Genomic DNA, 23766 nt, shown 5'->3' with positions numbered 1-23766 from the left:
GGTGTCCCCTCCCAACTCCCCATCTCTGCTGTCTGAGGAGGGTGCTGGGGTGATGATCACACAGCTAGTGAGGGACAGTGCAGGCAGCGGCTGGGCCCTAAAATTCAGACGCTCCAGCTTTCTTCCCCTTTACCCCCCACCAACCCCACAACATCTCTGCACAGGACAGCAAAGTCCCCTTAGACGGTCAGCGCTCCTATTGGCCCTCAAGACTGGACCTCCAGCTGCAGGGGAGAGTGGTGGGCTGAGGATTCAGAGTAGGGAAGAGCTTACTGACCAATGACCCAAGCATAACCCCAGTGAGGATACAAGCAACTCTACATTCTGAGGATACAGGAGAGGTGTCTCTAAGCAGGTGGAATGGTAGGCATTCCTCAGAGGAAGGAAGAGCTGTGTGAGAGAGTGGAACTTAGGGGTTACTGGGTAAACTGTGGGGCACTTGGAAGGAAATGATTGAGGTAGGTGTGGTTTTTTCTTATTCATTTGTTAGAGCTCTTTACATATTAAAGATCCTCTTTTTTTTAATATTGCTTGGGATTTTATCTACTTTAAAATATCTTTCCATTTCAAAGTGGAAGTAGATCAACATTCTCATTTTATAGTTTAAAAGAAAAAACATTAAAGTCCATGAGGTATAGTTTTCATTTTAACTATACCATTTTCATTTGTGTTGGCCACTGAGAATTCAAAGGTAAATATGAAATAGTTTTGATCCTGAAAGAATTCACAGTCTAGCAGGGGAGAAACAACCACTGAGTCATACAATGTGAAATGCACCACACACAAGCCCAGACAAGTGCGTGGTGAATTTTGTTAAGAAAGATCTTCTTCTTGTCTGTATATTGCAAATGTTCTGGGTTTTTTGTTTGTTTGTTTGTTTTTACGTCTTGTTCCTAGTCTTTGGTATGTAAATTATCAATAGTTATGTGGTCAAATGATCAGTTTTTCTGGCATGTTTAATTATATCTTCACCTGTAGTGTGAGCCCCATGAGGGCAGGGGTTGCCTCTGGACATAGGCTCTCCCAAATTAGGCTTGACCAGGAACTTCTGGAACCACCCCCCTCCAACCCCCAGCTGCCGCCCCACCCTCCCATTGTTGGGGTAATAGCATTTACATTTATCTTATAGTGTGATCTTTTTTAAAGCTCCCTTTTCTTGTCCATGAAAAACCCTCCCTCGGACCCCATCTCTAAGACCTATAAGAGATTTTCAACGGAGGGTACAAGCATCTTCTGTAGGCTGGAGAGGCCCTATCAGGAAGTGTGTGCCCGAGGGCTCAAGCCTTGGGGAGACCTGGCCGTACCCTGCTTCTGGGTCCTTCCACAGGAACCCACAACCCACACCTACACCCCATACCCGCTGTTGTCCGGGTGCCACGTTCGGGATGAGCCCACACAGCCACTTGGGAAGAGTGGGGAGAGTCCAGGGCCCCCAGCCCAAGCCTGCCTGAGCTTCCCTGGGTCCCCGCCTGGATGTGGGAGCTGCACAGGGGACGGAGGCAAGGAAGGATGGCTCTGCTGTCAGGTGTGACCCCGGGTGCTGCTTTTCAGGTGGGGACAGTTTTCACAAAGGGCCCTTTGTCCTCAGCTTCCCCTGGCTGGGGCTGCATTGTTCACCCCTGAGAAGGGCACAATGGGACATTGTGCAGAGCAGAAAGGGGCCCCTTGTCCAGCCTCCAGCTCGATGGGCTCTGGGCTCCCTCCCTGGGTTTGCAAAGGGTGGGCGAGGCCATCAGAGGGTCCACCGGGAGCTCATGTTCTCATGTCTCCTCCAGGGTCCTCCTTTGAGCTGACTGCAGAGGTCCAGTCCATCTGAGGGTCTAGAACCTTCACAGGAATGAACCCCATCGAGCAGGGCTTGGCCATGGAAAGGCTGGCCAGTGGCTCAGTTCGTGCCTGTTTCAGCCTGAATTTAATCAAAAGTGCACTGGTGTATTGTTCAGTCATAAAAAAGAGTCATCTTGATACATTCTACAACATAGATGAACCTTGAAAACATATTCAGTGAGTGAAGCCAGACAGACACACAAAGCCACATATTGTACAATTCCATTTATATGAAACATCCAGAATAAGCAAATCCACAGAGACAGAAATTAGATCAGTGGTTCCCAGGGGCTGGGGGAGGGGGATGAGGAGTGACTGCTAACAGGGACAGGGTTTCCTTGTGGGGTGATGAAGATATTGTAGAACTAAATAGAGGTGATGCTTGCACAACATGGTGAATGTACTAAATGCTACTGAATTGTACACCTAAAAATACTTAATTTTATGCTATGTGAATTTCACCAAAATTAAAAAAAAAAATCTGCTTTGGTCCTTGTTTCAGAATCACCTAAAAAGGCATTGCTTTTACCTGTTGGAATAAGTCATGTCATTTATACTTACATCTTCATTTAAACTTGTATCTTCATCTATGCTGGAGAGCAACTAACAGTTTTATTTATTTTTTTATTTTTTAATTTTTTAAAATTTATTTATTTTATTTATTTATTTTTGGCTGCATTGGGTCTTCATTGCTGCGTGTGGGCTTTCTCTAGTTGCGGCGAGCGGGGGCCACTCTTCATTGCGGTGCGCGGGCTTCTCATTGTGGTGTCTTCTCTTGTTGCAGAGCACGTGCTCTAGGCTCACCGGCTTCAGTAGTTGTGGCACATGGGCTCAGTAGTTATGGCTTGTGGGCTCTAGAGCGCAGGCTCAGTAGTTGTGGCGCATGGGCTTAGTTGCTCCACGGCATGTGGGATCTTCCCGGGCCAGGGCTCGAACCCGTGTCCCCTGCATTGGCAGGCGGATTCCCAACCACCGCACCACCAGGGAAGCCCAACTAACAGTTTTAAAATAATATCTAGACATGGGTACATCTTGTGCCCCACTCTAAAACAAACCTCTTCTGCAAACCCCAAGCCGGAGGGTTGGGGCCTGGTGCTGGGTCGGGGCACCGAGATGCTTTCCTCGCGCCCCACCGCTCAGCGCCTGCATGCTGGGGTCTCTACGAAGCAGCTGTTCACCAACACCAGGAGCCTGGGGGAGGCTCCTGAACCTACATTTTCAAGCAAAAAACTATATGAAAACAAGCCAAGACACGGGAGAGGCCAGAGGTGCTGAGAGGAGGCCTGACCCCTCTGGGCTGGTTTCAAGAGACCTGGAGCTGAGCCCCACCTGGACAGAGCCAGAAAGGGCCAAGAAGGGGAGGGGAGGGGAGAAAGGGGTCTCCCCTGAGAGGAGCTATCAGCTCAAGATGGGCTAGTGTCCCAGGAACCCCTAGGTGGGCCCGCCTGCAGCTCCCCCAGCACAGCCCTGGAGCCGAGGCGCACAAGCTCACAGCTGGCGGCACTCCCAGCAGCTGCGGGACGGCTTCAGAGGAAGGAGCCCCGTGTCAGCACCTCGTCCAGCTGTCCCCGGGCACACGGGCCTGGCAGCCCCCACCGCATCAGGGTGATTGTCCCTGACGTGCCTTTGCAGCTGTCTCTGGCACCCACAGGAACCCAGCTTGGGCCCAAATCTAATCGTGCACCCTTCATTTACCCCAATTTTTCATGTCTTGACATCTGTTGATGGGGAGGGCAGGACCTGCTGGTGCTAACATCTGTCACTTTCTTCTGGAGGGGTGGTCAGTTTGGGCCGGCCCCACCCTGACTGTCCAGCGGCCAAAACCCCCTGGTGAGGCTGGCAGGTGTGGGAGGGGGTGGGTGAGCAGGTGCTAGCCATTTGCTGGTTGTTCTGGAACCATGACTCATGGACGGCTGTTCTGCTTGGCTCGCCCGTCTCCTGTCCCTGCACCTCAGTTCCAGGCCACGAGCACTCCTACCCCTGCTCCCCAGAAGGAGATGTGACCCTGTGTGGACCTGCAAGCTGGTGAGCCATGACTGCCAGGCAGAGTGGAAAGCAAATAATCCCAGTGCAGTGACATTCTCTGGTTGTAGAGCCCTATGGGGGAAAAGAGTGTACAGTTATGTTTTTCTCATGGAAGCATATTCTGAACTGGAAGAAGTCTTGAAAACTGCTGAGGTCACAATCAGGAGGCCTGTAGGTGAATTCGGCCCACAGAACTGTATCATTTACCAATCACCACGATAATGCCACGTAAGAAACAGCCTCAAAGCCACAAGTTGTTGTGTCGCTGGGCAGTGCTTCCCATCCAGCCTGGCTCAGGTATGCCTCTGCAGTCAGCTGAGGTCTGGGTAGCAGCAGGGCCCTGGCTGGCCATTAGGGCCTCTCTCCGGCCACCCACAGGCCGCATCACTCCTTACAGCCTCGCCCTCAACAGCTTCCACATTCCCCTCCCTGCCTGGCTCCTGAAGGCACCTGCATCCAAGACCCCTGATTTGGTCCAAACCTGGGGGCTGCTGAGGGCTGGGCTGGGGGAGCTTGTGCCCAATGCCATCCATCACCAGGTCTTACCTTCTTAAGACTCACCCGTGATTAAAGCAGACGATTCATTTCTGGAAAGAGAGGGCAGCATTGCTGTTACGGGTTCTCCTGCAGGACGCCCAGTGGGCCTGACAGTGGGAGATGTGCTCAGAACTCTGCCAGCTTCGCATGATGGTGAGGTCACTGAGAAAATGCAGGACACATCAGGTGTTGTCTACAGCACACCCAGAATCCTATGGACATCAACTCACGCAGGTCTGGTGGGGCCCCCGGGACAGACAAGTACTCCAGACCCTCTGCTGCCCAGAGTAACCCCGTAACTTGCCCAAAGCTAGAGGCCACAGAGAACGGCATCAGAACCCGTGACCTGGAGACGCCCTCCTTTCTAGAACTCCAGCACCTTCTCGGGGGAGCCCCACAACTCCCTCCTGCCCCTTTCCACAGCCCAAGGGCAGGAGGCAGGGGCAGGGACCACCGTGCAGCCCCAGTTCACAAACCAGCTGGGAAACCTCCTTCCACACTTTATTGGAACACTTTGCTGGCATAAGCTTCTACAGGGCAGAGCCCCTGTCAACGTCACCCACTGTCCCAGCACCAACACAGGTCTGGCCTGGAAGCCCCAAAAGTGTTTTCAGAATGAGCTACAGAATACAGAACGCCTACTTCCCCCAACCCGATCTAGTCTAATGGACCTGCACAGCGGCCATGGGGGGCTCTCCATCTCATCGTGGTCACAGGGAATGTTGAAAGCTGCCAGAAATTGCTTCTAACCGCTCGGGTTAATCCATTACTGTACTTCCAGATAACGCGCAGGGGTCACATGATCAAGAGCTTTCAGAGCTGGCTCATCCAGGCCACTCCGGCACCCACCTCCACACAGCCAGCTCAGGGCCCCTCTGTCCAAGGGAACGGAGTGGGAGCAGCAGGCCCCCAGCCATCAGGAGGCTCTAATATACCTGCCCCCGGGGTGCCAGCTACCTCCTCTGATGACCTGCCAGGCTCCTGCTTGCACCTGGCCAAGGAGCCCGTTCCTTCTCAAACCAACACCAGGTGACTGGGTGGGAATCACCAGTTTGAGTGGCAAAGTTGGCCCATATCTTGAAGTCCTCAGGTCCTGGGGCTCGGGAGTAGGTGGCTGACTGTCCTGTTCTACACACGCCATGTCCCAAGAGGAAGGAGACGTTGGGGTTTGCAGCCGAGGAGGCTGGGTTTGCTCTTGCCAGCGGCTGCCCCTCCAGCTCCCTGTGCCAGGCCCAGAGGGACCAAGGGACCCACGAAGAGAAGACCAGGAGTTTCCTGCACCTCTGCCCCAGCCCATCGCCCCCAGAGGCAAAGCTTTGCCACACCCATGTCTGAGCTCCTGCAGGCTGGCTCTCACCTCACTGCAGAAGAACCCCAATATGCCCGCCTGAGAGCATCTTAATTAAACCTCCTACTCTGTGTTCAGAAAAATAAGTACCTGGGAGACCTGGGTGGAAATCTTTTGACAGTGTGTGTTTTAACTTGCCTTTGACACTAGTGGGTCTCTGGAACCTTCCATTGTGGTAGAGGCAGCCAGGTCCCTGCCGGCCGGAGCCCCTTATTCGGAAAGGGATTTTCTCTGTGACGTGTCTACTTCCAGCCATGTTGGCCCGTCCCAGTCACACTTTGAGGGGTTCAACTTGGACAAGAGGCCTCATTAAATCTGAAAGCCAAGATTGGAAGGACAAGCATAGCTCTTGGCAGCCTGTTTGGGCTCAGAAAGCTGATTTTCTGAAGTGAGAGTCAGCTTCAACGTCCTGGGTCCCCTCCTGCAGGGGGGCTGAGAAAGTCTCTCCCGGCCCCATCGCTGGGGTCCAGGGGGCGAAGGCCCAGAATGAGAGTGGGGTCTGGGAGTTCAGGAGACTGAAGAAGACCCAACATGAGGGTGGAGTCCAGGGCCCAGGGGAGTGAGGGACCAGCATGGGGCTGGGGTCCAGGGACCCAGGAGTCTGGTAGCACGCAGAGCCCTTCTGCAGGGACAAGGAATGGAATTTACTGGCTGACGGGGGAGCCAGAGGAAGGCACACCCCGATGCCGAAATGCTAACGCCTCAGCACTCAGTTGCTCTGTGGAAGACGCTGCTGGTGCCTGGCCTGGACCCCTTGGTGCTCCCTGTACCCCCGGGACCCTGCCTGGAGACACTTTTGGCTGCAGAATCACCCTCTTCCCGCAGTCAAAGAGACCTAATAGCTGCTGGTGGAGTCAGCTCCAAGCCCACTGGCAGGAGAGAGATGGATGGGCACAGCCGGAGGCTCGGGGACCACTACCAGGAGGGGGTGAGTGGAGGCCAGAGCAGAGACCACAGCTGTTCCGACACATCTGTGCACACACATCTCACTGGGCAGACAATGTGCTTTGGGGTCCTTGGGTTAAGCACTGCCCCCTCCCCAGAGAAGAACAGCCACAGCAGGGGGTCCCACCGGCAGTCAGCAGTCACCCCCAGGCAGTATGGGTTTACTTATCAGGAGGACTTAGAGCTGATGAAAAGGTGCAGAGGGACAGCCTGGAGCAGGGTCTCCCTACCTGGAGGTGGGGAGGCATCCTGAGGAGGTGTCCACTGGAAGCGGTGACAGGGCTCAGGAGCAAGCTGCATGGGACCAGCACCTGCCACGGGCTGGCCCCCAACACCCTGGCCCTGCGGGCAGAGAGGGGAGGAATCCGGGCGTGATCTTCCAGTGTCCTCTGCACAGGACAAGGAACAGCTACAGCCAGCTCCCGACGGGATATTAGCCCAACCAAGGAGCCGGCTTCCACCCAAACCAGAGCTTCCACACCAGCTGGCAACTATGTCGGGGAGGGGAGTTTCAGCAAAAGGTTTGGCCCAGAGCCCCGAGAGTCTGTTACCGGGGGATGCTGGACCCCTGGCACCCTTGGGAGCCCCCTCTCTTCTCTCTCTGGAGACCTGGTGGGCCAGGACAAGGCTGCCTTTATGGGGCCTCTGCTCAGAGCTGTCCCTTCATCTTTGGCCTGGAAGTTTGGTTCTGCAGACCGGCCAGTAATTAAAAGTACCAATTAATCCCCGAGGTTGAGCCGGGGTTCCCAGGATGTGATGCCAACTGCCTCAGGCTGGCTTGCCAAGAGGCCCAGGCCAGGGCTGCGGACACACAGGGGACACATCGGCCTGGGGCTCATGGGCCCACATGACCTGCCCCCAAGGCCTTTCTCTTAAAGACTGTACCAACTACAGACATGGCCGCCCTGACTGTCTGAGAGAAGAGCCAGGCAGGGGACGGGCAGAGGATGGGCAGGTGTCCTTCTCCGTGGTGATCTGGCCCTCAGCAGCCCCTTCACACGGACTTCCCGAGCCGGCCTAGAAGCCAACAAGTGGATGGGCTGGGGGGTGTCTCTGCACCTGGAAGAGGTTTCCCTGGAGCTCTCCAGCCCTCCACTGGCCAGGTCTCATAGGCACGGGGGGTGCCTGGCAGCCCACACCTCCTTCTTTGCAGGTCCCCTTGGAGCCTCTGCCAGGGGTGTGGGTCTAGAAACCTTGCTTACATCAGCTTTCCCACGTCCCAGGCTGATAGTCCCGGGGCAGGTATCTGGTCCAAACTTGGCCAATCAGATCATCTCCCTGAAACTGCAGAGCCCACAGATGAAGGTAGAGGCATGTGGACTGGGGTGGGTGGGGACAGAAAGGAAGAGCTCAGAGAAGAGGGGAGCCGGGGGTGGACTGAGAGCCGCCCCTCAGCCTCGCTCTGTTCTCAGATAACCCGTGCTCTTTGCTGCCACAGAGCCTTTGCACATGCTCCCCCCCCGCCCCCCACCATGCTCTTTCCTCTCTCTTCGATTGGTCAGAAGTGTCAGGCCCCAACCTGTCACCTCCTCAAAGCCGCCTTCCTGGACCACCCCACCACCACCACCCCCTGCTGCCCATGGTGAATGTCTCAGCCCCTTGGTGTGTTCACTTTTGGCCCCCTCCTCAAACGCCAGCATCTTCTAGGCTAGGATGGTGTAGTGTGGTTCTGTGCTGTGTTGCCCAGAAAAGCCCCGGCACACAGCGGGCACTTCATCAGCACTGGTAAACACAGGAACTAACTGTGACCACCACCTCCTCTGAAGGCTACGTCCTGGTGTCCACTCAGGGGCTGCCTAGCAGATGAGGATATGAATCGAGGTCAGCACTAATGGGTGGGGCCGGATAGCACATGGCAAATTTTACAGCCTTCAAGACCACGAGGGAGCTTTGGGGCACTTCTGGGTGCCACCCTCCGTGTCAGCAGCCAGCCTGAGCCAAGCCCTGGCAGGGATCTGCCTGCCCATCCCCTGGGAATGGTGGCCTGCACATATATGACAGAAGCTGCCCACCAGGACCCCATCAGTCCCTGGGGTGGTCACTGCAGCCCGGTAGAGCTGAAGGTGGGGCCTAGGACCGCACATGTCACACACTGTGACCTGGATCTGGCACTGGACTCTCCTAGCTCAGCCTCTTTTCCTCCAAGGGTCCCAGCGATTACCTGACTGTGTCCTAGGGGACATAGCTGTGTGGTGCCCCACCATGGGTCAGTGGGGAGCGGGGAGAGGCTGCCCTGCCCAGTGTACCCAATGCAACCTGTGCTCCATTTTCCCTGGCAAAGCAGAGCTCTTCATGGAAACGCAGACCTGGTGCCCAACGGCACGCCCAGTGCAGGGAGGGGTGGGATCTGATCCCCAGGACAGGGTTGGAGTCGGGACAGTTTGGGCCAGGTCTGTCATCCTTGCCTCCTTCCCCCCACTTCAATCCTGAATTTATTTGCATGGGTCCCTATGGGCCAGGAAGTCCGGTGGATGCCCCTGGGGAAGCCCTCACTTGGGCCTCCCTGGTGTCCTCCGACTGCAGGGTGGGACTCCAAGAGGAGGGCAGGACCTCCGAAGGGAAGCCACTGCAGACCAGCGGGAAGGATGTTCCTGGCAAGTGACCTTGCAAAGGCAGGCAGATGACAGGAGGGGAGGCAAGGGGACAGGCCACTCTGGAGGCCAGCTCTCCCGCTGGTATCAGGGCGTCCGCCCAGCACACTGTTTCGCCTTACAGCAAGGCTCCTCATGGTGCTTTCCTGGAAGATTGGAGGTTGGGTTCCCTGACCTGGGCCAGGGGGGTAGCCCTTCCATTACCCGAAGGTGGTGGGGAACAGGGCAGCCTGGGCGCTGGCCCCTGCCTCTTAGGCCCTGTGCCAGCTGTTCCAGATGCAAGGCTGCGGGGGTCCCGGGCATCCCCGGCATCCCCCAGAGCCCACTCGACGTCTGGCAGAAACTGGCTCCAAGGCCTAACCAAGGAGTTCACAGCCCAGGCGATGGCGCACTCAGTTGCAAACTGGCTGGAGCCCTGTCTCACGTGTTGGGGCGGGGTGAGGGCAGGAGGCTTTCCCTGCGAGGTCAGAGCCTTGGTGGCAGCCCCTGGGTTGGTAAAAGTACGTAGGGGAGACTCTTCAGCTTTGGTGTTTTCTGCTAACAGACCCGCCCCTTCTACTCCTTAGGCTGCCGTGGCCACTCGCCCGGGGAATCCATGACTCGGCAGGAGGTGCGTGGTTGGGGAACTGGGCGCCCTAGACTAGGGTCACCCGGGTCACAAGGTCGGAGACGCGCGTGTTCCGAGTTGGCTGTCTTGGGTGGTGGGGGAGTCTGGCGAAGTTCTGGGCGGCCGGGCCGTCGCCTCTCGGCGGGTTTGGCGAAAAAATCCGAGCCGCCCTCCGGGACCGCCGGGCCCACGGCCAACTCGCGGGGGCGGCCTCGGGCGGGGACTCGGAGCCGCGGCCCGGCGCTTGCCTCCGGGGAAATGTCCCCTCTCCGACCCCGCCGCCCCCAACAGGGCGGCACACCCCGCCCCCTTCTCTCCTTGGCTGGCGCGCCCACCTCCTCCACTCCAGGCGCCCGGAGCGGCCTCCGCCTCCGCCAGACCACCCAGGACCGCCCCGCCGGACGGCCTCGGTGCCCCCAACCCCCGGGTCACGCCCGGAAGGCCCTGGGCCCCCGCGTCCGGCCACGCCATCCTCCGGGCCGCCCTAGGGACTCAACAGCTAGGGTCAGCCCAGGCCCCGCCCAGCGCTCCCGCCCCCTTCGGCTGCCGCGGCTCCTGCGGCAGCGCCCCCGCCGCACTTTCCACGCCCGGACGGGATCGGGGTCCTGGGATCGCCCAGCTCCGAGCCGTGGCCCCTGGGCGCGCCGTTACCTGGACGTGCGCGGCGTGCAGACTGGCGCGCGGGAGGCTCCTGCACGTCGCGCCGGCCCAGCGGGCGGGGAGCAGACCCCCCGCCCTGGGCCGCAGGCTGGCAGCAGTTGACCCCGGCGCCTCTGGGCTGTGGGCAAGACATCGGGGCTCAACACAAGCTGTGGGGGAGGCTCTTGAGGACCCGCCTCCTTGCGCAGCGGGAGGCCGAGGCTGGGTAATGGGACCGGGGCCCGGACGCACAGGAGCAGCTATGAGCCAGCAGAGGGAGCGCAGCGGAGAACCCCAGCAGGCAAAGGGCACCCCGGAGCGCCCACCTCTACCCGTCTCTGCCCCGTTTTTCCTTCCCGCCCCTCCTGGAAGGGGGGCCCGCGGCGTGCTACACAGCCCGGGATCCGGTCCTCTGCTGCCGGGCGCGCCGGCCCCACGTGGTGCGGCGCCAGGCGGGGTGGGAGGGGGCGCAGGGGGAACTGCGGCGCTTTCTTTAAGGTGGGGGGAGGGGGCGGGGGGCGGCCAAGCTCCACCCCCTGTGGCAGTGGGTTGCGCGCCGGCCAATGGGGAGCCGGGCGGGGGGAGGAGCCTTGTGGCCGCCGCTTAAAGAAACTTGTTGCGGTGTAGCCCAGCGGGGACTGAGCTCCGGCGGCGGCGGCGGCGGCAGCAAGAGGGCTGGGGTTGGGAGGCTGCGGGACGCGGGTCGGGCCACCGCGCGACAACCTCGGGTCCCAGAGAGGCTGCAGCGCAGCCGGGCATCGGACTCGGTGCACCTCCCTGGTGCGCGCTTCTCCGCGCGCGGCCCCGATGCTGGACATGAGCGAGATCCGCGCCCAGCCGCCCTGCAGCCCATCTGGCACTGCTAGCTCCATGTCGCACGTGGAGGACTCGGACTCGGACGCGCCGCCGTCGCCTGCCGGTTCCGAGGGTCTGGGCCGTGCGGCGGGCGCGGGGGGCGGCGGCCGGGGCGACGCAGCCGAGGCGGCGGACGAGCGCTTTCCCGCCTGCATCCGCGACGCCGTGTCGCAGGTGCTCAAGGGCTACGACTGGAGCCTGGTGCCCATGCCGGTGCGAGGCGGCGGCGGCGGTGCGCTCAAGGCCAAGCCGCACGTGAAGCGGCCCATGAACGCCTTCATGGTGTGGGCGCAAGCAGCGCGCCGCAAGCTGGCGGATCAGTACCCGCACCTGCACAACGCGGAACTCAGCAAGACGCTGGGCAAGCTGTGGCGGTGAGTGCACTGTCCCCAGGCCGGGGCGGGGAGCGGGTCCTGGGGTGCGTGGAGCTGGGCGGTGGCGCAGCGCCCGGCCTCGGCCCTGCTCCCAGTGGCTGTTCCCAGGGCGAGTCGTAGTGGAAAAACCCGATCTGGCCAGACGGATGGGACGCGGGGTACAGGACGGCCTGGGTACGCAGAGGGCAGCAGGAGCAGTGTGCAGCCCCTAGCACATTCCCTGAGCCCAGAAACAGCCTTCTCTAGGCAGTGAATGGCAGGCCGAGTTAGGGACGCCAGCTGTGAGTGGCCGCAGAGCCTGGAGGCTTGTCCCTCCCAGAGGAAAGTGGCCTCTTTCTGGAAGCAGGACACAACTCTCTGGAGGTGCCCTCTCCTTGGAAAGGACTCCCCGACCACCCTGTGGAGGGAGTCCAGAAGGCAGATGGAACGGTTTGTGTTTGCCCCACCGGCACCTTCGGCACCTTCCCCGCAGCTTCTCCCAATGCTCTGCCACCTCTGCACCCTCACCAGGGAAGGAGGGGGATGGAGGGGGTGTTCAGCACTGGTGTGCACTTTGGTGTGATGAGGCTGGCCATTTTGCAGAAAGTAGGACGACAAGCAGTGGGCAGCAGTGACAGGGTTGCTGCTTGGGACAGCCCATCCCCACCAAACGCTCTCTGCTGGGGTTTAAAGTGAACGGCTCTGGGTCCAGGGCGCTGGTCTCCTTTCCTGCTCCTCACCTCATGAGTGGGCACTCAAAGCTTGTGTTTATGTCTTCTGTTCTCCGGCCTCTGTCCAGTCGGGGTGCTATGGACCCATGGCAGCCCCGTGCCTCTGTATCCCTAGACCCTGTCCTGCAGGCAGACATGAGCTTCTGGAAGGGTATGGGGGGCCGGTGTGTGTTCTGTGCCTCAGCGAGGACCACTGGGTTTTGCCAGTGTTTCTGGAAGTCTGGGAAGCCCAGCTGCCCACAGAGTCCCGGCTTGGTTCCTGGAAGCCTCCCTTTGTCCACAGTGTATTCTCAGCTGGGTCCTAGCCTCTTCACCCACCTGCCTTAGAAAGTCCCAAAGGGAGGGGACAGGTTCAGGGAGGGGGGAAGTCAGAGGAGGAAGATGGAAGCCGGAAGGTTTGGGTCTTATTCTGGCTTGTTCCTCTGACCTCACCTAATGCCCTCACCCCCGGCTTGATCCCTCCCGTCCTCAGAGAAGGGGAGCACCTGCCTGGTGCCCACCAGGTCGCGGGCATGCACTCGGGCTTCCCTGGTCCTCCCCAGTGCCTCACCTGATGCGCGGGCCAACTCCTGGGGTGGTGCCGGCCCCCTCATCATCCTGCTCCTGCCCTTTGCCCTGCAGCTTGCTGAGTGAGAGTGAGAAGCGCCCCTTCGTGGAGGAGGCAGAGAGGCTGCGGGTCCAGCACAAGAAGGACCACCCAGATTACAAGTACCAGCCGCGCCGGAGGAAGAGCGTGAAGACTGGCCAGAGCGACTCAGACTCAGGCGCCGAGCTGGGCCACCACCCGGGCGGTGCCGTCTACAAGACTGACGCCGGCCTCGGTGACGCACACCACCACGGTGACCACACAGGTGGGCTCCTGGGGGTGGGAGCAGGGGCTCACTCCCGGGGCAGGCGCCCTCAAGAGAACCAAACCTTCCCCGGGTACCCGGGAAAAGGCCCCATAGCCCCAAAAGGCAGCTGTTTCCGATGCCCACGGGGGCCTGCTTAGTCCCCTCTGAGACTGAGGGCCTGATAGCTTGCCCTGGTCCAGCGCCCTGTGACCTGGGTGTTTTGTCCTTTCCGAAGGCGTTTCTGCTCCGCTGGCCTTTTTGCTGCTTCTGACCTAGGATTCACTCATGCCACCGGCCTGGTAGTTAGCAGCCCAGTTTCAGGATTAGACTGACCCGGGTGGAATCCCGGCCAGCTGAGCAGTCTTAGTCACGCTGGCTACAGCCACGGGCCTGGGGAGACAGGTTTTGTGTGGACTGTGTTGTTGCCGTGGGCGAGGGGCTGGGCACTTCCTCTCCTCCCCACCCCTCCAGCTTGCTCTTCACCATGGGGCCTCCCTGGCCCCAGGTCTTCCCCTAGAACAGTGCTTAACGGAATTTCCTCGGCCGAGGAGTGAGGTCTAGATCTGGCTTTGCTGGAATTTCTGGGAAATGTACAGGAACAAAAAGCCGTTGATTCCTACCTGCGGCAGTTAGCGGGGCTGGTTTTCCTCCTGTGTGCACGTCACCAGCCTGGCTGCCCCCTACAGAAGGGGCATTCATCCCTGAAATGTGCTCTGTCCCCAGGGCAGACCCATGGGCCGCCCACCCCCCCCACCACCCCCAAGACTGACCTGCACCACGGGGGCAAGCAGGAGCTGAAGCTGGAAGGCCGCCGCCTGGTGGACAGCGGGCGCCAGAACATCGACTTCAGCAACGTGGACATCTCTGAGCTGAGCAGTGAGGTCATCGGAAACATGGACACCTTTGACGTCCACGAGTTCGACCAGTACCTGCCCCTCAACGGCCACTCAGCCCTGCCCACAGAGACGGGCCAGCCCGCGGCCGCCAGCTCCTACGGAGGCACCTCCTACTCGCACTCCGGGGCGGGTGGCATCGGGGCGTCCCCCGTGTGGGCCCACAAGGGAGCCCTGTCGGCCTCTGCGTCGCCCACTGAGGCAGGGCCCCCGAGGCCGCACATCAAGACGGAGCAGCTGAGCCCCGGCCACTACGGCGACCAGTCGCACGGCTCTCCGGGGCACACCGACTACAGCTCCTACAGCGCTCAGGCCAGTGTCACCACGGCCGCCTCCGCCGCGGCCGCCAGCTCCTTCACCAGCTCACAGTGCGACTACACCGACCTGCAGGCCCCCAACTACTACGGCCCTTACCCCGGCTACCCATCTGGCCTCTACCAGTACCCCTACTTCCACTCACCCCGCCGACCCTACGCCTCGCCCCTGCTCGGTGGCCTCTCCGTGCCGCCTGCCCACAGCCCCCCCAGTAACTGGGAGCAGCCCGTGTACACCACCCTGACCAGACCCTGAGGGTGCAGCCGCGTGGACAGGCTGCGGCCGAGGACAACCTTGATCTCGGCAAAGATAGACAGACCTCCAAGGGCTTCCAGAAGGTGTGTGACGTGGGGAGGAGCCGCGGCTCCATCAAGTGCCTGCTGAGGTCAGCGGGAAGCCAGGCTTTGTAAACGAGTCGCCTCTGCTTCCAGACTTCCAAACTCCCATCCATGGACAAAGCCCTCCTTCCCTTCTCTTTCTCTTTTTGCGGGGACTGCGACTCTGACGGACAGTCACTGGGTCCCTCTTCCGAGCAGACGCCAGCGTCTGGGTTTTGCATCTCAGTGTCTGCAAAGCAGCAGCCACAGCACAAAGGACAAAAGGAGGGAAGAGGTGTGGGGTCCCCAGGCCACCCGTGTTCCGAGGTCCTGACCAGCCTCGGCGCTGAGAACTCCCCAGGACCAATGGATGACGTTCCTGAGGCCGGTCATCACCCGTCACCCACAGCCTGGCGGGGATGTGTCCGCGGGAGCACCTCTCGGGACCAGCCCTTTAGACCTGAGGTGTTCCTTGTAGTTAGGGTTCTTCCGAGCAAGGTTTGGCTGTGATTAACACTTCTCTCTTTTTATTTTATTTTTTAAATTTTTATTTTTGAAGCTTCAATGTGTTTGATTTGTTTTGAAAGCTGTTAAAATGTATTTATGTTCTGTATTATTTTATCTTTAATTAATGAAGTAATCTGTGCAGAGAGCAGAATTTAAGACAAAACGGAAGCCGCAGAGCTGAGGGTGAAGGCCGGGGGTGGAGGCAGATGGGGTGGGGCCCTTGCTCCAGGCATTTGGGAGCCTGGCTGTTTGGGAGGCATCAGGCAGAGCCCCAGCTCCAGGCCCCCCGGAGGTGGCCGGAACCCTGAGGCAGGAGAAGGGATTTGTCTTGTGGTGTCTCTGATCAGCTTGGGGTGCCCCTGGCACCCGGCATTAAGAAGGTTTAGAAGGCAGGGTCGCTGAATTTCATTCCTGCTCACAACCGTGCCAAGTGGTGGAGGCGGGAATTTCCTGGGACGTGGTGGCTCCAGAAATGCATTAATCTCGGCTCTTAGGAACCAGGCGCCACCTACAAGCTGTGAAACTAAAACCTCCACTAAGCGCTTTTAGATTCTTAGTTTTAGAAGAATAATACCTGATTTCCCTGTCCTGCTTCCGCTGTGTGCTGAGCGATGATAACCGCCTACTTCATGGAAAATTGTGCCTTTAAAACTTTGTAAATTTAAGTACATCTGAGATGTTGCTTCTTTTTACTTTTTCTACTTTTTCCTACCATTTTCTAGAAAAAATTTTTTTGTTTTGCATATCTTCCTGGGGGTGGGGGCAGGGAACTACAGCAAACTCATTTTTATGCAATCTATTTTTCGGTGTCAAGTTTGGACTTTCGCTGTCACTTACCTGCTGTGTTTCGCTACTTTCTGACCAAGCAATGCTAACTTTTGTACAGATCAATTTGATAAAATTAAAAAATGCTTTTTATCTACGTGGGCTGCATTTTGTGTGTTGCTTTCCATAAGCGTGGGGGCTGTGGGTCTCCGAGACCATGGGGGTCCTGTTTTGAAGGGGCTTGGCCAAGGCAGGAGTGGGCTCTGTGAGGGTTAACCCCAGGCTCCCCGGGGGGAGGGGCCGGCTGGCCAGACCACCCTCCCTCTTGGGTGCTGCATCTGAATTTGAAAAGGATAGATCTCAGAAGCCTCCAGGAAGCCGGGGATGCATCTTCCTCCTGGTGTGTGTTGCGGGGCGGGGGAACCTCCCCAGTGGGCAAAATGGGTCCAGATGGGCCAGATTTGGGCCGTGGTTTCCTCCCAGGCGAATCCCAGAGCTGGTTTCTGGGTGGCTGACGACATTTTTCGGGCACTGGCTCAGAGCCAGGCTGGGAGCTGGATAAAAGCCGCCCTGCAGGCCCCGGGCAGGACTGTCTGGTTGGCAGAAAGGGTTTCTAGGAAGAAACGGTTGTGGGAGCGACAGCAAGCGAGGGGCAGCCTCACTTCCCGGCTGGGCCTCCCCAGCACATGGGCCTAGGGGCACCCACCTCTGAGCTGTGCAGATGCATCTGGGGGTGAGAGGAAGATTATGCTTCTCAAGAGAACCCAGATACGCAAGGCAGCTGCCTATGCAATTTTAATGGGGTGGCCTGGGTATGGGGCCACGCACTCATCCCCTCGCCTGCCCAGCCGCTCGCGTGGCTGCAATCCAGGGTGCGTCCCTCACCCCGCGCTGGGGAGCCACATCCAGGGCCTGCCAAGAGCAGCGTTTGGGAAGAGCTGCCCGGATTTATGAGGGTTCGTGAGACCAGTGTGTGCCAAGCTTCCCCGGTGAGGCGGGTCTGGGGTTGGGGGATGTAGACATCCAGGCTCACGGAGGCCCGCGGCCTTCACAGCCGGCCGCCTGCGAGGAGCCAACCCAGCCTGTCCTGCATCCAGCGAAGGGCTGTCCGGGTCCATATGGCCCTCTAAGCCCTCGCATTGACACCCCAAACCAAGGAAAGCCTCCAGTGTCCAGCTTGCTGACAGAGGGAGCAAGGCCTCCCCTTTGCTGTTCTGGGATCGCTCAGGCCTTGCCAGGTTCCCGAGGGCTGGAGGCTCTGCCAGTTTTGTTTGGAGTTGGAGGGGCTCCTGCGTATTAACTCCCCAGATTCCGGTCTTTTCCTGCTGACCCACCCTGTGTGACAGCCCCCATGGCCCCGGGTTCTGGGCAAGGTTCCCATGGGTTTCCTACATCTGAGCTCGTGACGCTCCAGGGAGAGGAAGGACAGCCACATGGTCCTGGTGCAACCACACCCTGCCTGGCTGAGGGCATGGAGACCCAGTGCCCTGCACCTTGTCCCTGCCCCTCCAGGGCCCCCTCCCCTCTTTGGGGCCTGGGCTGGTGTCTTCCCCGCTGGGAGCATTCTCAGGCAGGCATCGCAGGCCGAGGCCACAGCCAAGGACCCTAGAAGTGGTGGGGACTCTGTCTCCCCAAATGCTGGGTCCCTCAGTGACACTCTGAGAAGGCAGCTGGGGCGGCCCCCCCGGGGGGTCAGGGCTGCTGAGAGGGTTCCCTGGGCTACCCTGATCCTCAGGCTGGTGAAAGATTTTTGAGGAGAGCCCAGCTGACAAGGTTACTCCCAAGGTCGGCCTCGCCCCGCCTCGCCCCAAGTCTAAGAGAGCGTCTGCTCAAGCTGGTCCGGAGTCCCGTTCTCATTTAGACTGTTCCATTGGCCCATCCCAGGGCCAGGCTGGCAGGAAAAGTTCCTCATTTTTCATTTCCTCATGCAGAACAGAGAGCGTTGCCTCTGATCTCAGATGAACAGAGTGCCCTGTTCAGGAAGAAAGGGGAAATGGCATTTATGATCTAGCCCTGCTCTGATGGGTTGGAAAGGCCCCTTCTGGTTCACAATCACTCTTCCTGGGATGATATTGGCTTTCAGAAGTGGATTTTCTGTTTGAATGGGAGTTCATAGCCAGTGTAGCTGTCAGCTTCGGGGAAGGCCCGTGTCCTCTGAGCAGCTGCCTGGGAGAGGCCCAAAGGCCCTCTCACCCGGCTGATCCCGAGGGTCAGATTCAGGACCCACCCAGCCTGCTGCAACTTTGGGCCACATTTAGGGGGACAGCACTCAGGATGGGCATCACAGACTTAGAGTCCTGGCCTGGTATGGAACCCATTCTTTCCTCCCCAGTGTGTAGCTGGGGTCTCCAGCCCAGCCCAGGACAGAGGATCTCTGTGGACACCATCTCTGGCTGACCAGGTTTGCAGGGGCTGCGGTCCATGGCATCAGGTGGGGCTTGGGGGATGTGTTTCCAGGTGGTGACTCAATGGCCACCAGACACTAGGCAAGCCCTCACACCCTGTGTGGACGGCCTCCTTGGACACATTCCAAAAGGCTTCGTGGAAAACCTGTGCTGACCAGGACCTAGTCTGGAGGCCACAAAGCCCGTGATGCTAAATCCCCCAGTCTCACCCCAGAGACAGTATAGACCCCAAGACAGGGGAGATGGGCTGCTCCGCCAGGCACTGGGGGTAAGGAATCATTCTCGAGGAAGGAGACTTGTAGCCGCACTCTGCCCCCAAACTTGGGCCCCCTGGCCCGGGCACTTCTCCTCCAGGAGGGAGCAGATGTACAGATGTCCCCAAGGATGGGGCTGCAGGAGGCTTCCAAGGGGAAAAGTCAGGGAGGGAAGGAGCAAAAGAGGGAGATGCACATGGGGCTCCAGCCCCCACTTCATGTGAGGAACGTCCTGGAGCAGAGAGTGGGGCCAAGGACTGGCCCTGAGAGCCCAGCACTGCTCACCCCTGGCTGCGTGCCTGGGCAACCAGGCTGTGAGGGGTGTCCTGTCTTCTGCTTCTTCGGGCTGGCTTTGGGGTACCTGGCCTCCCTCTGGGAGGGAGGAAAGATGGAAAAGACCCCCTGACATATTGGGGGGACTCAGTGAGATTAGGATCTGCCCGCGATGGAGCATTTGCACAGATGCCTGAGAGAACTCTTGGTGCTATTATTACCACCTTCAATCACATGATGCTGCTTCTTGCTCATCTGCAGAATAAGGTGGATTTGCCGGTAAGAAAATTAAGTAAAAGTGAAATGGGCAGAGAATGTGCACTCAAAGGCCAGGGGCCTGGGATGCCCCCCTCCCAGCCTCCGCCTCTGGGACCCCTCCCGCTGCACCGAGGTGTCCTCCAAGCTTCCCTGCAGTAAGGCAGACTGGGCCGGTGGATAGAAGCTCTGTTACTTGCCCGTCAACCCCTCTGTGCCTCAGTTTCCCCCCACAACCATGGGGTGATGATGGTCTCACCGAGGTGCCTTGAGGATTTACTTGGTGAGCCTGAGACCAGCACTTGGACACACGGGACGGGAAACTTCCTGCCCCATCCTGCTGGCAGACTTGTCCCCGGACCCCTGGGGTCTTCCCTCCCCTCATCTCCCCCAGCCTCATAGTGACTTCCTCAGCTCAGCCCCAGAATGGCCAGCGGTGGAGGCCTGCACAGCCTTCCTGCCTCCCCTGCCCAGGCTGGGCTGTCCCCAGCAGGGTCCTGTGCGCAGCGGATACCTCGCCCCCGCCCCCCCCAAGCTCTCCATAGCCCCTGCCGTCCCCAGGGGGCTGGGGCCAGAATGCAGGGCTCGGTCTGCTGAGGCTGCTGCTGGGCCTTTCCAAGAGGTCCCTAACCGGGTCAGGTCAGCCCTGCTCGCCGGCTCCCTGTGCCAGGGTGCCACCTGCAGGACCCCGCAAAGGGTTAAGGTGCTGGAGGCCTGGCGGCCGAGCAGAGCAGCCGGGCTGGTGCAGGGCCAAGAGCGCCAGCGAAGGCGCTGCATTTTAATGAATCATTATTGCCGGGGAGGCCTTTGTCTTGCTTTATCCGGTGCACAATAAAAGAATTAATTAGACAGAAAATGGCAGGGCAAGGAACTGACAAGTCATTAAGGGCTGCTGAATGACCGATGAGATGCACGCCGGGGTGGATTTCGGCTCCGGAATGATAATGGCCGGACGGGTGCTTTGTATGCGCTACCAGCCGGCCTCTGGGCAGCATTGTGGGCGCTGCCGTTGTGGCGGGCAGGACGGGCCAGCGCCGGCCTGACTCTCCAGGGGCCAAGCGGGCAGTGGGAATCGGCTGACAAAATCGATGTATTAATTTTTGTGTGCAGACACAGTGTAAATATTTGGATACAGAGGGGACTTTGGCGGGTGGGCATCCTGGCCCCTGGACTCTACTTCCTGGGCTCAGGGGACAGAGGCCGGCAGTGGGGGTGCTCCCTGCATTGTGAGAAGCAGAAGGCAGGGACGGGGAGGGGGGTGAGGAGAGAGACTGAGAGGAGAAGAAAGAGGAGACAGGTGAGGTGAGGAGGGGAGAAAAAAAGAGAGAAGAGGGGAAGAGGAGTGGGGGAGGGCAGAGGGAGCCTGGAAGACCCAGAAGAAACTCTTCCGAGCGCCAGGCTCCGCCATCCTTTGCTGCTGCTGTCATGGTTATTTAGACGTCACCAGGAAAAAAAGTGCCACCCACAGATCTAGCTCTCCCACCCAGAAAAATTGAGCCTGTGACTTAGGAGTGCATCGCGGGGGAGGATCAGCCGGCTCCTCCCTGCGACCCCCTGGGGGGCTGGATTTGGAAACTGCCTGGAGGAGCCGGTGCCTGGCTCCCTGGTTTCCTGCTCCTTCACAGCGTGTCTTGTGCCCCCTGGGTGTCATCTCGGGGGTGGAAGGGAGGGGGCTGAAATGCCAGACAAGTTGGGAGAGGGGTCCCCCTGCCGCGGGGCGATGGGGATGTGGGAGAATAAGCAGGGTGTGTGACCAGGCAGTCAATGCCCCTTTCCGGGCTGGATGTTAAGGGACAGGTGACACCACCACTGGGACACTTGGACCAGCTCCAGATCCCGGCTGATGGAGGATGAGGGGCTGCTCTGTCCAGAGGACAGCCCCTCGTGCAGGCAGAGGGCAAGTACTGGGTGTCCCTGGGTGGGGGAAGCTCCATCAAGCAGGGCTGCATGGAGCAGAGGCCACATCCATTTCCAGATAACAAGTGTCCCATCGGTGGCAGGGCGTCTGGACACCACTGGGAAACATTGTTGATGCTTCTGTACCCTGTACCCCTGATGGTTGTGTGTGCGTCCCCTCTCACACACAAGTATGGGACTAAGGCAGGCCTGGACACTCTGGGCATCACCCCCAAAGGGGGGGCCTCCCCTTCCTTCTCCCCAGTTTCCTGGGGTCACATGGGTCTTCTGAGGAGCTTGCTCACTAAAGGGAGAGGGAGGGGTGGGATGAAGGTGGCCAGAGGGCCTGGATGACCCTAGCTCTAGAAACCTGAGTCTTCTACATTTTTCCAAACAGGAAGGGGGTTATCAAGGCAGGATCACGGTGCCTGGCGTCTGGTAGGCCTCTCTGGCTTCTGAGGTCCCTCGGTAAGATGGGAAGGATGGTGTGTACCTCCCCAGGAACGGTGTTCAGAAGCATGGGAGATGAGTCCTTAGCACAGGATTTGGTTAGGAGCAGCCACTAAATACACATTACCCAAAGTTGTCATTGAGCTGGAGTTAAGACTCACACCTCAGCAAGGAGTTGGCCTGCTTGCTGGACACGGCCAACATGCTCCCCATCCATCCCTCCATCCATCCAATGACCATCAGACACCAAGTACCGGGCTTTAAAGGAGAAGGAGACTAACCTAGCCCTGCCCCCGTCTCAGTGCAGCAAGAAAGGGTCACACAGGACAAGTGAAGGGGACTGTAGGAACCTACACAGGGGCCAGCCTCATCTGCGGGTTGTCATGGAGGCGTCTCCCTGAGATGTTTCCACCGAGTCTTTTTTTTTTAATATTTATTTATTTATTTGGTTACGCCGGGTCTTAGTTGCGGCAGGTGGGCTCCTTAGTTGCAGCTCGCAGGCTCCTTAGTTGAGGCACATGGACTCCTCAGTTGTGGCATGCAAACTCCTAGTTGCTGCATGCTTGTGGGACCTAGTTCCTTGACCAGGATCGAACCTGGGCCCCCTGCATTGGGAGCTCGGAGTCTTAACTACTGCACCACCCGATAAATCCCCTCCACAGGGTCTTGCCTCTGAGCAGGGATCTGTGACCTCAGCCTTGCCTAGTACAGATCCTGGTAAATGGCATCATCCTTCGCTCCTTCACTCAGCCTCAGGAGCCCATCTGGGCAGCGCTGGCTGGCTCTTTTCTCACTGGACCTGAGTGGGCAGCAGCACTGAGAAGACACAGGGGCAGACCTGAGCCATGCCCAAGGCAGGCAGAGTGTCTGGGCCAGGACCCGGGTGCAGGCCCCCACAACTCTGGGTCCATACTCACCCCAATTTCTCCAGACATTTCCAGCTTTGGCACTGACTGTCATGTATCCTGGGAGGCCCTCTGTCCCTGGAGAACCAGGACGGTGGTCACCCAATAAACAGGTGTGGGAGGTCCCACACTGCCCACGCCTCTCTGTGGAAAACACACACTTTGGGTTGTGGGTGGGGGCAGTGTTGGGGCGGCAACCCCATCCCAGCATGGGCAGTGTGCCCCTGGGTGGCCTTACGAGCTCAACAGGGTCAGGACTGTGGCTGTGCTTGAGCCTCATCCATGACATAGGCTGTTCTGGACACAGACCAGATGCTTAGGGAGTATTTGCTGACTGTGAATCCGTGAATGAACAGAGGAAGATGAGGTGAGTCTCAGTTCTTCCAAAGCCTGAAGCTGGACGAAGGCCCAGTGGTCACAGAAGGGCAGGGCAGCAGCATGGCAGGATGCCCGGGGACTCACTGTTTTCTCTTTCAATATGTCTCAGATAGTGACAATATTTGTACAGGAGTGGCAGGGAGTGAAAAGGGGTGGCTGACAGGGCACAAAGGAGGCCTTGGGAGCCCCGGGCACTCTGGTTGGCAGTCTGGTGGTCCATGCACGGTGAGTTGTTGTGAGGGGGGTGCTAAGCACACAACATGGGGAGGGCTGGTCTGCTCTGAGCTATTTAATCTAGAACCGTGAGTAACATTGATGATAGAGACCTTGAATTATCAAGAAACAGCTGAAGCGTGTGTGAACTCCCTTCTCCAGAAGGGGTGGCATCTGCCAGAAAGGCCAAAATTAAGAGGAGGGAAAACACCAAGTGCTGGAAAGGATGTGGGGAACCAGGGCCTCATCTCTCCAGACGGCTTTAGTCCTGTCTGCAGGTGACACACAGGTGCCCTGCAACCCCACAGTCCCGCTCCTGGGGTGTGCACACCCAGACAAAAGCTCTTGTGCTCACAAGACTAGAAGGTTCTCTGTAGGCTGCAAACTGGGAGCCTCCCAAGTGCCCTTTGAGTAAGTAAGTGAATTATGATCTTTACACACATTGGGGTCCAACACGGCTGGGAGAAGGAGCCAGGCATCGCGGAGCCTCCCAAGGCATGGATCACCGTGAGATTCCATTCACCCGGGAGATTCCATTCACATCCAGGATAAGGGCTTTTGTATTTTGTTTTGTTGTTGTTTTTTAAGGTAGGGCAGTGAGAAAAACATGTAGGAGGATTTCTTCCAAAATCAATCCAAAGTTCTGCTG

At 58.6% G+C, this 23766-nt stretch overlaps 2 protein-coding genes across 2 annotated transcripts; one reads left to right on the top strand and one right to left on the bottom strand.

The window, feature by feature from the left end:
* Positions 1 to 2080: 2080 nt before the first annotated feature.
* LOC130704926 (uncharacterized) lies at positions 2081 to 11278 on the bottom strand. The gene is made up of 5 exons (XM_057529704.1): positions 11218 to 11278; positions 10532 to 11010; positions 6913 to 7024; positions 4414 to 4551; positions 2081 to 3924 (listed from the first exon to the last, which is right to left on the bottom strand). The coding sequence occupies exons 1-5, from the start codon at positions 11276 to 11278 to the stop codon at positions 3779 to 3781; spliced, it is 936 nt and encodes a 311-aa protein (XP_057385687.1). The 3' UTR covers positions 2081 to 3778.
* On the top strand, positions 11164 to 16224 carry SOX8 (SRY-box transcription factor 8). Its single transcript, XM_007181747.2, has 3 exons — positions 11164 to 11748; positions 13080 to 13309; positions 14015 to 16224. The coding sequence occupies exons 1-3, from the start codon at positions 11327 to 11329 to the stop codon at positions 14752 to 14754; spliced, it is 1392 nt and encodes a 463-aa protein (XP_007181809.2). The 5' UTR covers positions 11164 to 11326; the 3' UTR covers positions 14755 to 16224.
* Positions 16225 to 23766: the final 7542 nt, after the last annotated feature.

Source organism: Balaenoptera acutorostrata, chromosome 15 (genome assembly GCF_949987535.1).
Source record: "Balaenoptera acutorostrata chromosome 15, mBalAcu1.1, whole genome shotgun sequence".
In the NCBI taxonomy this organism is placed as follows: Eukaryota; Metazoa; Chordata; class Mammalia; order Artiodactyla; family Balaenopteridae; genus Balaenoptera; species Balaenoptera acutorostrata.
This window is presented reverse-complemented; position numbering and strand designations above follow the sequence as displayed.